At 28.6% G+C, this 13,807-nt stretch overlaps 1 protein-coding gene across 2 annotated transcripts; it reads left to right on the top strand.

Annotated features, from left to right (window-relative positions):
• The first annotated feature begins 277 nt into the window (after positions 1-277).
• LOC100164940 lies at positions 278-11,943 on the top strand. Of its 2 annotated transcripts, XM_001944641.4 has the most exons (8): positions 278-491; positions 5,173-5,839; positions 8,176-8,539; positions 8,736-8,837; positions 9,835-9,972; positions 10,313-10,396; positions 10,755-10,911; positions 11,676-11,943. In XM_001944641.4, the coding sequence occupies exons 2-8, from the start codon at positions 5,264-5,266 to the stop codon at positions 11,749-11,751; spliced, it is 1,497 nt and encodes a 498-aa protein (XP_001944676.2). In that variant the 5' UTR covers positions 278-491; positions 5,173-5,263; the 3' UTR covers positions 11,752-11,943. The 2 variants fall into 2 exon arrangements, 1 of the variants encoding a protein (XP_001944676.2); XR_003838910.1 differs by lacking the exons at positions 10,755-10,911; positions 11,676-11,943 and having other exon boundaries at positions 9,835-10,084.
• Positions 11,944-13,807: the final 1,864 nt, after the last annotated feature.

Here is a 13,807-nt window from a genome sequence, read left to right as displayed (position 1 = left end):
TTTAAATCAGGAAAAATGGTCGCTAATAAATATTATAAAAATACAGGCTTGGAATTTCCAAATTATATTTTATTTCTTTAATAATTAAAAAATAATATAATTTTAATCTTAATTATTCATACGAAAATGTTTGCGATTAGGTAAACTGTAAATATTATAAATAACTAGTATTTTTTGTGTATCTAATCTGTTCGTCAAAGTTAAATGACCTCATTGAACCCGTGATAACAAAATAAAATGTATAATCGTGATGTTTGAGACAGGCCAACTATTCCTCGTTATTGTTTCACAAATGTAGTTAGTATGCTCGGATACGTGATAGCCTACGTGTATTAGTTTAAATTTTACCATATTCTCAAGTATTCGTTTAACTTGATAATTTTATTTTGATTATAACTGAAATAAAAACCAAATAACGTAAAAGCAATAATTATGATTACAACTCAACTTTTCCAATACTCGCATGTATAATATTATGTTTATTAAATCAGGTAAAAAAATATTATTAATACAATTTAGCTATATAAATTCAATTATAGTTATAATATTAATTAAAAAAATAGCTCAGAACTGTAATATACTATTTACTAATATTATGCGACATGAATAAATTATGAATACAATTATTTTAATAAAAAATAAAACTATATATTACTAGCTGGTCCCATGCACTTCGTTTCCCGTTAGAAACAACAACTTAAAAAAAAAATTGTGACTGTTCAATTCTTTTTGAGTGCAAATCAGCCTCCCTAGTAAATGGTAGGCAATCCGACTACGTCAGATCGTGGACAATGTGCGACAGCATATTAAATAGGCAATGTGTGAAAATTTTGATTAATGCATGCTTCTGATCTCCCAGATTAACCAATGATAACCAAGTAATAAATACTAATTTCTAATAATTATTTCTCCTATAACCAATAGCAACCATTTAATATTTATAAACAACAATTTCCACCGTAAATCTCAAAATCCCCGGGTTGGACATAAGACGGTGAAAAATACTTTACCACCTATTCTCATACCTACCAAATATACAAAGTATATACTAGATAATATTATGAAAACAGTGATTTAATAATACATAATAGATATAATGATCACTGTAATTAACTTCTATTGTGTAAGATCATATTTGTACAGTTTAGTTACTATCTATAATATAATATATAAATACTGTTATTATCCATTTCATAATGAATTATCAGATTTGAAATCTATTTAAAATGCAATTTTAGTTACATGTTATTTAACAATAATTACTACCCATATAAAAAGTTAGAAATAATTATGCACAGGGGCGGACTGGACCGAAGGGCAAGTGGGTGATCGCCCCCTGGGCTGTTATGATTGCGGGCCCTCGCAGGTTTATTGGGCCAGTGGACCGTGATTATTTTATCAATAGGTACCTACTTTATGCAATCTATAAAACTGTAGCTTGGTTTGTTTAATATTAATGATAGCTATTGCCATTAAAAAATGTATATTTGTGTAATTTTTGGGCCTTTACCTATGATCGCCCGGGCCGATTTTTTACCCCAGTCCGCCCCTGATTATGCATTAGCACAACACAAGTATTTACTGGGTATTGAGTCAGGCGCAGTAACTATTTTTACGAGTACATTTTCTCTTACTAATACGGACCGAATATAACATTTTTAGGTATTAATGACTTTCATACACGGATCGAAACCGTTCCAAATTTTAGAGGTTAAGGTTTCGGTTTTTGAGAACGGTTTTCTACATTTTATGGTTTTGGTTTAGGTTCTAAGATGGGGTTTTTCAAATTTTTTGGTTTTGGTTTCGGTTTCAAAAAAGGTTTTTAAAATTTATCGTATCAATAAGAACGGTTTTTGAAAATTTTCGGTTTTGGTTTTTGGAACGGTTTTTTAAAATTTTTTTTTCATTTACCTAATAATTACAGACTCGATTTTTATTATCTATTTACTATCAAAGGCTGTGCCTAAAGCCTTAAAATATGTTTGATTTCTAAAATTAGTGTAGGTACATACAAATAGTTTCATATTATATTGATTAATATCAAATTCATATATTTTCATGCTTATTAAAATCAATAATAATCAATAAATAGGTAAACATTAAACAAATATATTATATACGATGGTGCTGTCTCTCTTTTAGTTTTACAAAGATGTTATTGCGTAGGTATGTGAATACTTTTAATAGTAGAACAATTAATTATTCAATCTTTAACTTTGCGGGTGGTTTCTGGTGGGAAATTAGATCTACTTGATATAGGTAGGTACTTGAAGTTTTCTTAATAATCGGGAAAAACCAACAAAAAACACAAACACATTTTGTTAAAATGATAGTGTATTATTATTACAATAATTGTTTGGAAACTGTCTCCGCTCAGAATCATTTTTCGAACAAGAGATAATAGGCATATTATATCATTGAATTTAAATTTAATAAATCCATGATCCATAAATTATTACAACCCCCTACAACTGTATGTCAGAGCGGTTACCTTGCCCACTTTTTTCTTGTAGGTATTTTAGCTTGTATACAATACATGTATAGGTACCTATAGTATACTTTAATGATGTTATATTATAGGTCACGTGGTTTTGAGTATTATATCTTGTATTATTTAAACATTGTTTCATGAAGAAAAAAATTGTCCTAATAAAAAACTATTAATATTGTATTCAGATATTTGTAGGTATGTAGGGTGCAACAGGAATATCCGACAAATAAAATAACTTTTGCTCCAATCAATATAATTAAATTGTTTTTTATATATTATATGTTATTGAATTGTGCATGCTTTACACGTATGATGAAACATTTTTATTTTTAATACAGAAAATAAAAATAAAAAATGTCAACACACCAAATTTGTAAATCTGGTATTTGAAAAACTTTTTGATTGTAAAAATATTTATGTAAGTAAATTGGTTTATTATTAATGAGTATTTAAAAAAAGTAACATTATTTTTAAGTTATTAATTAATGAGTCCATTAATTTAAAAAGTAATAACTTTTAAAAAATTATTTAGATTTTAACAACCCACATATTTAAACATGATCATAAAATATTTAAAAAAGCTTAAACTTTTTAAATTTAAATGTTTTTACGAATGGATCAACTTTACACATAATAAAAAAAATGAGATTTCAAAAAACTGTGATAAATGTTTTTACAATCAATAGTTTTCTAAAATACAATATACAAAGTGACTATTTTGAATTTTTAGTGTCAGTACTTTTTAAAAATACAAATAAAATATGTTATGTCATACGTGTAACACAAACGTCTATAAATGATTCATAAAAGATTGTTTAAAATATTAATTAGAACAAGAGTTATTTTATTTGTCAGTTAATCGTGTTTAATGTTCTAAATCAAGATTAAAATGAATAAAAATTGTGCCAAGAATAAAATACATACACTATGTAACATAGTATTATCGTTTAAAATCAAAAATGAAATGTAATTTAAGTAAATACTAAATACCTAGTGTAGATAGTTATTCTTATTGACTGTTATGTAACACATACATCTATAAGTGATTCATAAAAAAATATTAATTAGAACAAAAGTTATTTCATTTGTCAGGTATTCATATTTAATGTTTTAAATAAGATAAAGCTAAATAGAAAATTGTATGATGTAACATACTAACATAACATCATTTAAAATCAAAAATGAAATGTGATTTAAGTAAATACTAAATAGTAGTAGTAGTTATTCTTATTTACTGTTATAGAAATTTTATATACCAATCATATGGTCAACACAATTAAAAACACTCATTATTTCAAAAAATATTAACGTTTTTAATTTGAAAGTATATTTTTTACATACTAACATTTAAGTATTTTACCTTTTTTTATGATGATATGCATTTTTAATTTCTTATCATAAGCTGAATATCTTTTGAAGTATTTCAATAAAAAAATTAAATTTTGGATGAGTAATTTATGAATTATAAGTATTTAAAGTTACAGAGGTATTGGTCCACTACTCATTACTCCGTTCATCACAACTTTAAACACTTACAAACTAATAAACTACTTGTCTGAAATGTTATTTTTATTGATTGAAGGACTTCGAATAATATTCTGCTTCGGAACATGAAATTAAAAATGAATATTGTCATCCAAAAGAGTAAAAGGCTTATATAATGATAAACGGTAAGACATAACATTTTCCCCAAAATTGATGTTTATAGTAATGACTTAAAATTATTTAAAAGGAATATTTTCAAAAACTTTAGTGTTCTTCGAAATAAACAGTTAAGTAAATTAAATGAATCACTCCGTATATTTATTAATAATTAACCTTTTGGTGTCAATTTATTCGATATCCGTAGTGAATCTAACTGTGAAACACATCTACAGTACCAGGTTATATCTTATATTATATAATAAATTATTATAACATAATATCCCAGACACTGGTGTCATCTTACATTAATTGTTCTGTACTATCATGGAATCCCACATACAGGTGTAATTGCTTATTTTGATTAATTGACTACATATTTTATAATTATAAATTATCCTTCAGCCTGCAGCTAGATGATAATATGAATAATATGATACGCGATACTACGTGATCGGTGATACGATTATACGTGTGCTGAACTTGTCTCGTTTCATCACTTGCTTCGTGTATCGTTACCCGGTCATCGGTTAAGCCGGATCACAGTAGCGTCGTGTGTCGTGTCGATCTAATCGTATTGTGATTGGATATTACTTTTTTGATATATCATATAATAACCAAATTGCAACCGACTATATCAATAATTGACTACGGCTAAACTTTTAAGCCATGTTGGTTATCAATGGTCACCGTATTATAACCAAGCCCTTGCACGACACGACACACGTCGTATAGATGTGAATGCGCGTTTACCGGTTTCCATCAACAGTATACCTTTTCCTTTTCCGCCAAATAGTAAATTGCAGGTGTGAGTCTATTTCCGCCCAAAACCATGAATTTTCTTTTTCCGCCGATACACTTTACCACCATATTATGAATAAAACGTATATATGATAGCCATTTGCATAATATTGAATGATTGTAACTAGTAGAGGGACGTTCCATACGCACTGTATACCATACCGGTATGGGTTGTATTGCTACAATTCCGTCGTCACTCGTCAACCTATCTATATCGTTTGATCGCGTATTTCGTACAGGTTTTCAGGGTGGTCAAACGTGGGAGCCGTGACAGCAGACGACCGACATAGGAAAACGAACGGTGAACAACCTGCAGCAGCGCGCGCAGACATGCCCAAGGAGTCATGTGACCGGAAAGGTGACACACCGCTAGACATACAGGAGACCGGCTGGTCGCGAACCAAGCGAGCGCTAAGCGCAATCCACGTGGAACCTCTGTTGTGCTGTTACATCGTGTCCCGGACGCTCTTGCTGCTGGCCACGCAGAACCTGAGCCTGCAGAAGGCGTGCTCGGTAAACCTCCAGCTTGACGACGACACGTGCGCCGCGCTGCTGGCCAAATCCAAGACAAACGCCAGCGAGCCGCTGCACCGGTATGAGGTGGCCACCCAGCAGCTGGTGGCCAACATGCTCTCGTGGCAGCTGATCGTCCAGAGCACCGTGCCGTGTGCGCTGGCCGTGTTCGTCGGGTCCTGGAGCGACCGACGCCGAAAGCGAGTGCCGTGCATGCTCATACCCGTTGCTAGCGAACTGGCCCGCGTCATTGGCCTTGTGGCCTGCGTCTACTGGTTCGACGAGCTCCGCATGGAAGTGGTCGGCGTTGTCGAGGCGTTGCCCACGTCACTGGCCGGTGGCCGGATGGTTCTGTTCAACGCGATGTTCAGCTACGTCTCCGACGTCACCGGTGTAAGTTTACCACCTCTCCTGTTTAAACAGTATAGAATTTATGCACTAAAAAGTTTAACAATATGCCATATAATATTATTATGCAATAAATCGTGCAAAAAAATATAATTATATAATCAATGAAAATAATTAGGTACCTACTATACGAAATAGTTACTTACTAACTAATTTTTAAAAGTTATTTTATTGTAAACTTGTTACTCAAAGATCAATGCCTTAACTTAATATTATTATTGTTATTTTTAAAATGTAATAAGTAAGTTGATTTTTCTGTCTTTTTTAGTTATTACTTTTCATTTACCATCCCAATCAGTCAATATCAACACTATACCTAGTAGTGGCGGGTCCAGAGCTTTTTTTTTGGAAGGGAGGGGATGGGGGGCAAAGTACAAAAAGTACCAAAATTGGCTAAACACAGCGTAAAACAAAGGAAAACTACGCTCTCCCCTCTGGATCCTCCAATGATACCTACTCTACAAGTATGAAATTAAAATAACCGAAGCAATAGGTATACGACGTTTTCCTGGCAAAATTGGTACCTAGTTATACCATGTTATTGCTATTAAAATAAATCATTTTAATATTAGTATTACAAAAGGTCATTTTAATTTTTGCCGGAAACATTATTGTATTAATTAATATTTAATTTTCATAATAGTCTATATATTTTATAACATTTTATATTATTGTTACATTTTTGAGTCAATACTAGCTCCTGGCTCCTGCAGAATAAGTTCTTGGTACAAATACATAATAGATTAAAATCAAGCTAAATATTTTTTAAATTTTATTGCATAATATACCTAATACAATTTTAAATTTTATAAGTCCCCACGAATAATGTTTTTGAATTACAACGAAATAATACCAACATCTTAATTCTTCGTTTAAATATGTAACTTCATTCAAACTTGAACTTATGATCTATAAAAAATAACCGTGTTAATACATTCTTTACTGTTTTTGGTTACAATATTAACTACCTATAAGAAATATTGTTTTACATTTTCAATCATTTGCTAAAAAAATAGAGGATTTTATAAATTTTTGGATACAAATATTTTAAAAATATTTGTGACTGATGAATTTTTGTAAAAATTTAATTTTAAACTCTACCTTATAAAAAGTCATGCCTGTGTAAGTACAGGTATACTTAATACTTTTAAACTAAAATTAAAATAACTCACCATGAACCTTTTATTATATTTTTCAGTTGTTTGACATAGCGAAATATTTTTATTGATAATTATAGAAAAAACTAAACAATTTCAAAATTTCAAATAAATTTCTATAAATAGTTCAATTATTAGAGGAAGTATATTTTTTAAATCATACCATGTAATTGCATAGTGTATAGACAAAACTAACATACATTTTTGGTGAAAGTTACAAGTATTTTCAGTTGTTATTCGTTTTGCACACCATAGTACCATACACACCCAATTGTTGCGACACTGGCATATAATTATATTGATCGCATTGACGAACACATAACTTAAAAATTAATATAACTGTGGTTCATCCCCCTCCTCTTTGCCATGTTATGGAATAATCATATTATATTAAAAGGCAAAGTACAAATCATGATATTTCTGAAAACAGTTTTTTTGTTCCTAGTGTTCAGTGTTGAGAATAGATAACTAAAAAATTATCTAGATAAAAATAAAGATACATAAATGTAATTTATCTAAATAAAAATAAATATAACAATACATTTATTTAGATAAATATCATTTTTTTTTACACTTATTTTTATTGTTTTTTAGTAGTTATGTAATGTTAGATTTATATCATATTGATCAATATAATGACATAATATTTATAATAACGGATTGAGCCTTTGAAATATAGTTCTACGAAGTCAATTTTAATTTATTTTTAAAATGGATCGGGAAATAAACCTATACCTAATTAATTTTAATAATATGCTCATTATGGCTAGTAGAGAACGATGTATGGTGCAAGCTCGCATGCAGGTTCTCTTATTATCGTAATACCGTCGTTGGCATTAATAACAAGAAGTACCTATATTCTTCTAGTTTTATAAATAATTTATATTATATTAAAATTTTAGTAACATTGGTTTTATAATTTTGTACGGGCACTATAATATTTATCTAGATAAGCCCATTTTTTATCTAAGATAAATATTAGATAAATCGTAACATAATTATCTAGATACTCCAAAAGATAATTTATTTCAAAAAATCTTATCTAGATACTTTAAAAGGTAATTTATTTCAAAAAACCTTATCTAGATAATTCCCAACACTTCTAGTGTCAGCCAATAATAATGATATAATTTCTGATATGTATATAATATAATACGTTTTCAGGAGGAGAAGAAAACTCTACGAATCGGTATAGTCAACATACTATCCTCAGTAGGCATGGCCATCGGTACAGCGTTGTCTGGTATTACATTTCAGAAGCTGGGTTTCTATGGTGTGTACGGTGTATCTTCGGTCCTATGTTTAATAGGTCTTCTGTATGGTCTAGTATTTATAAAAGAAGTGTCACCAAATAAACCGGAAAATTCAATACCACAGACACGAAATAATGGTCTGTTTAATGGATTTTTTAACGCAAAACACATTCAAGAAGCATTTAAAGTCACGTTCAAGGACGGACCACAAAATCGAAAACTCAAAATAATCATGTTAATGTGTATTGCGTTTTTAATCATGGGACCTTTAAACGGTTAGTAAATTATTTTTTTACATATTTTAATATTTATATATATTCTATAATCTTACGATGAGTGACTTAAACACTGCATTGAATGATGTTGTAAATACTTAATATGGATACCTGAATACCTATCTTATTAGTACGTGCTAATAATGAACTTAATATTTATTATTATAATGAGATTAAAATTGCAAAAATATTTTAGGTGATCTTTCCGTATCGTATTTGAATACACGTGCCCGATTCAAATGGAACGAAGTTGATTTTAGTGTGTTTTCTACTTTCTCTATGATCACTTGTGTAGTAGGTAATTTAAAAACCCAGATTTTTTGTATTAGGTCGGTAAGTAGACAATTCCATATGGTAAGCATTAAGTTAAGTTTTCAATATTAATATTATACAATATAGGTATTAGATTCTGAGTGAAACGATAAATGCATTGATTTTACAACGACGTGTGTTTTTTTTAATTTTTGTGTGTGTACACGATAAGTAGTCGAAATAATGCTTCGATTTTCAACTTCTGTATCTTGTTCGATGGGAAAGTGAATATTGTTGGTGCATTCGGGAAGTCAAATTTTAAAATTCCCAATAGTTTTCAAAAGCGCCGGGAAAAACAACATAAAAATTTAAAAAAAACAGGAATTTTAAGCAAAATCGGTTTTCCATAAAATCGATTTTTGTTTTTGGTGTAGCTTTAAAACAAATGACCTTAGATACATGACATTTTCACTGGTTGTTTATATATTTGCATTTTCTATACACGATAAAATTTTTAAAATATTTTGATTTGTTTTGAACTGTTTAGGAACATCAGTTTTTCAATGAATGTCAGTAAAACTTTATTTGGGTAAAAATTTTTGGGTAAAAAAAGTTCGAAAATTTAATACAAGGCTCCTACTATATTGTTACAATGACATTTGAAAAAAATTAAAAATCCTTAGTCACAGTTCAAATCTTGACAAAATACAAAAATATTTTTTTTTTAATTTAGACTTTTGAGTGATTTAATTTATTGTCACAAGCCACTCATTTTTCGAATGCGTATGAAATAAATATTTAAAATATATTATTAAAAAATATGTATTTAAGTATTAAATAATTATAATGTAGGTAGGTACTGTGAAAAACAGTATTTTACATTATTTTAATTAATACTTGATTTAATCTATGCGAGTCTATTAAAAGCAACTATTATTAAAAATAATATACTGTGTTATTTACCTGTCTTAATTATCACATAATATTAAATATTTGAATGCATAAATAGACTTTATAAAAACAGAAATTGCATTATATTTTAGGTTCAGCAATTTGCATCAGCTTATTTAGCCGTGTGCTTAAAATCGAAGATAGCTTAATTGGAGTGGTGGCATGTGCAGGAAAAATTGTTGCCGGAATATGTTACGCTTTAGCGACGGAAGATTGGGTATACTATTTAGGTGTGTACCTTATATTTATGAAAACATGTTAATTCGATTTAAATTTAAATTCAATGATAAATGGCAACTATTCTGATACCTATGCATACTGATATGTATACAGTATATTATAGTAAGTACTATTATACATACAATGAGAAATTTAATTAAATTATCTTTACTTATAATCGTTTTACGAAGAGATGATGTATTATTGCTTTCAAATAATACGACGCTCATCTGCTGTTCCGATGAGAACCAAACGGAATTTAAATGACTAAATAACATTTACTAGTATAGTGTCATAATGGTAATGTGGTATAAAAAAATGTGCTTAATGTAAAAGGAATTTTGATTTCAGGACCGTTGGTAGACATTATGGGAGGCACAATTTTCATAACATCGAGATCAATTATGGCAAAAATAGTCAAACCCGATGAATTAGGTAAGAAATTTTGTGCTAGTGTTTTGATCATTTTTAGGGTTCCGTACGGTAAAACGGGACCCTATTACTAAGGCTCTGCTGACCGTCCGTCTGTCACCAGTCTGTATCTCATGAACCATGAAAGTTAGAAAATTGAAATTTTCACAGATTATCTATTTCTGTTGCCGCTATAACAACAAATACTAAAAATCCTAGAATATATAATATAAGCAGTGTTGCCAACATGTTTATAGCTGATGATGGTACGGAACCCTTCGTGCGCGAGTCCGACTCGGACTTGGCCGGTTTTTTTTTCTATACATTTTAAAATTTACAATATACTATTTTTAATTATAATTTAATATATTATAATTTATAGGACAAGTTATGGCCATTTACAGCATCGTCGATTCGCTTGTCCCGGCCGTGTTCGGCCCGCTATATACTGTGATCTACAAAAATACAGTGGATACGTTACCCGGAGCGTACAGTTTAATAGGATCAACTTTAGCCATACCGGCGACTATGATATACTTGTAAGTAATCGTCATAAATGTAAGCGGTTAATATGGCTAAATCACATAGTTAAATTGTCAACTTAGACTTTCTAATTCCAAATTTCGGTATATTATAACTTATAATATTTCCGTATGTATAAGCTAATACATTGTTATAAAGTGAGTAAAATACGTTTATTTACCCACACAGCATTTTAATATTTCTCAACTATGGTATAAATATTTTCAGGAAAACAATATAGTTGTCAAAATATTTGAAAAAGTTACGTAAATAATAAGGAAATATTTTATTTATATTTTTTGGCCAAGAAGATCACTTTTGAAAAATATTTACTAAAAACCATTAACAAAAAATTTTGATCATATTTTTTTTTAAAAACATTTTCATGGAAATATTATAAAAATATTAAGTCAACATTTTTGTGCAATATTTTATTATTTTATGAGAATAAAATATTTATACAATATTTATTAGTCAAATATTCATTATTCAAGCACTCCAAAATATTCACAAAATATTATCATTTCCCAAAGCTGTGTGGGTAAAATAATACTTGACAGGCCAATCCTCTAATTTAGATGATAACTAATCTATAAGTATAAGTTGTAAGCTATATTTCTACAAAATTATATCTCCACTCCCCTCACCAAAAAAAAAAGAAGAAGAAAAAATGTATTTGGTAAAGAAAAATACATAATTGTTATACATGTATAATGAATAACATTTATTATCAATATAGTTAAAGAGTTCATATTAATATTTTGTTTGACTTCCGAAATAGCTGGATGTACAAAGATAGCAAACTATCTCAGAAAATCGATGATAAATCTGTTGAAATTGAGAATACCAAACTTTGAAGCTTGATGTAATGAAAACCACAAGGAAATTGTCAGTTGGATTAATCATCACTAAAAGTTAAACATGATGAAAATCATAAACGTGGAAGCATCGAGGAAAGATATATCTTACTTGTTTTTATTAAAAATAAAATAATAACATGTTGTATAGTTATAAAGATAAATAATAAAGTTTCGTACTTGATAGCCAAATTTAGTTGTTCGATTTTCTTGTTAAATTTAGGCAATATTAATATACCATTTACTATTATACTATTTAGATTTTATTAATATTGTTTTTTTTTTATTATTATTTTTAAGAAAACTATTAGTAGAGCCACGGAGAGTGAAGGGTATTCACTATTCATTTAGGCATTATACTTATTAATTTGGCAGTTGCATGCCCAAATCATCCATGAATGAGCCACTTTAATTTAGGTTTTAAATGCCACTGACAACTAATATTTTAAATTCATGAGTGATTATAGCGTTTATGTATTTAACAGGTAGTAAATAGTATTAAATATGACATAATTCTATAATATCATAACTTGAAAACTGAAAATTAGTTTGGAATTTAGATGATAAGAATTTATTAAGAAATCACTAATAATGGTACAATGTAACTTAGGTCAAGGTGTATACTGCATATTAATCAAAAACTTATAATATACTATTAGTCAGTAGTCTGTGATATTAATACACCGAGAATGTGTCTTAGTGGTTTGTTATTATTATGAATAATACTATCTATTTCTATTTCTATATATATATATATATATAAAAAATATTCTTGATAAACAACAATCAACGAGCATATATTAAACAATAGATAATTTTTACTCTGATATCTACATAATACATATAGGCGATGTTATTGAAGAAACTAGTCAATTAGTATTGCGGACTGTGGTTAATGAATCCCACTTCAAAGTAAAGTATTAAAGTTGCGACTTGATACATAGTTTCACTTGGTCATTCAAAGTGGTTAAAAAGATTAATTAAAAAAAAAAGCATTTACCCCTCTGCTGTACAGGATAGATTACAAGTGGGTCATTTAAATAGATGGTGTTAAATTTGAATTTTATTATATTATATCATTGTTTATGAAAAATGATTCTGAGTGGAAATGGGCTGTCAGTCATCCTATATATTAATATAGTAATATTTTGAAATTACAACAAAATAACTGAGATCGCTATTATTATTTATTTAAATATCTAATTTCGTTCAACTTAATTTAGTAATAAAAAGAAGGTGGACAAGTAGGTACCACTATACCTCTGTTGTACATAAGTTGTCGAGCATGTAATTTTAATGGATGTTGTTTAAATGAATTATTAGAATTCAATAATAAATCATTGCATACAAAAAATGATTCTAAGCGGAGACATTGTGTCTTCCTATAAATAATCCTTACATAAATAATCTAATTTAATAATTAAAAAAAAATTAAAATGAAAATTGAAAATATCTTATGGCAGTAAATAGTGTAACATACCGTTAATTTTTTTAGAACAATTTATGGGGAATCTTCTATTAAAATTTCCAATGTTAGTTATTAAAATAAAATTATGAAACTTTTATGAACTACTAACTGTAAAATAATTTACAATATTTTAATAAATTCGCATGGCTATTAATTAACTCAAAAAGATTCAAAATAGTTAAATTTTACCATGTAAGGAAAATGTTCGTTTTAACATTTTAGTGAAAATTTTAAGTATTTATGGTTATTTGTTTTTGGGTTTTTTTTTTATGAGAACAAACAAGAATATATAATATACAATCCGTAATACAATTTATATAATAGGTAATATGGGAGGTTTTTTTGTGTAAACATGTAAAAAATGCTTAGATTTTCTTCAACAGTATCTTTTCTGATAGGAAAGTGAATATAGTTGGTACTTTGGGTGTCGAAAGTAAAAAAATAGTTTTTGAAAGCGCAGCAATAAATAAAAAAAAAATTAAGGAAAAACGGGAATTTTTACGCAAAATCAGTTTTCGACAAAATCAATTTTGGTTTTTGGTCTCCGTCTTACAAATGTGCAACATTGCAAAAAACTATTTTGCGCGG

This window comes from Acyrthosiphon pisum, chromosome A1 (genome assembly GCF_005508785.2).
Source record: "Acyrthosiphon pisum isolate AL4f chromosome A1, pea_aphid_22Mar2018_4r6ur, whole genome shotgun sequence".
Taxonomy (NCBI): Eukaryota; Metazoa; Arthropoda; class Insecta; order Hemiptera; family Aphididae; genus Acyrthosiphon; species Acyrthosiphon pisum.
Note: the sequence above shows the minus strand (reverse complement) of the source record. Positions and strands in the feature narration are given on the sequence as shown.

Coding starts and splice junctions, on each gene's coding strand:
- LOC100164940 (XM_001944641.4), top strand. CDS start 5,264: ATGCCCAAGGAGTCATGTGACCGGAAAGGTGACACACCGCTAGACATA. Junction 8,540..8,735: donor AATCATGGGACCTTTAAACG/GTTAGTAAATTA, acceptor AAAATATTTTAG/GTGATCTTTCCGTATCGTAT. Junction 8,838..9,834: donor TATGATCACTTGTGTAGTAG/GTAATTTAAAAA, acceptor ATTATATTTTAG/GTTCAGCAATTTGCATCAGC.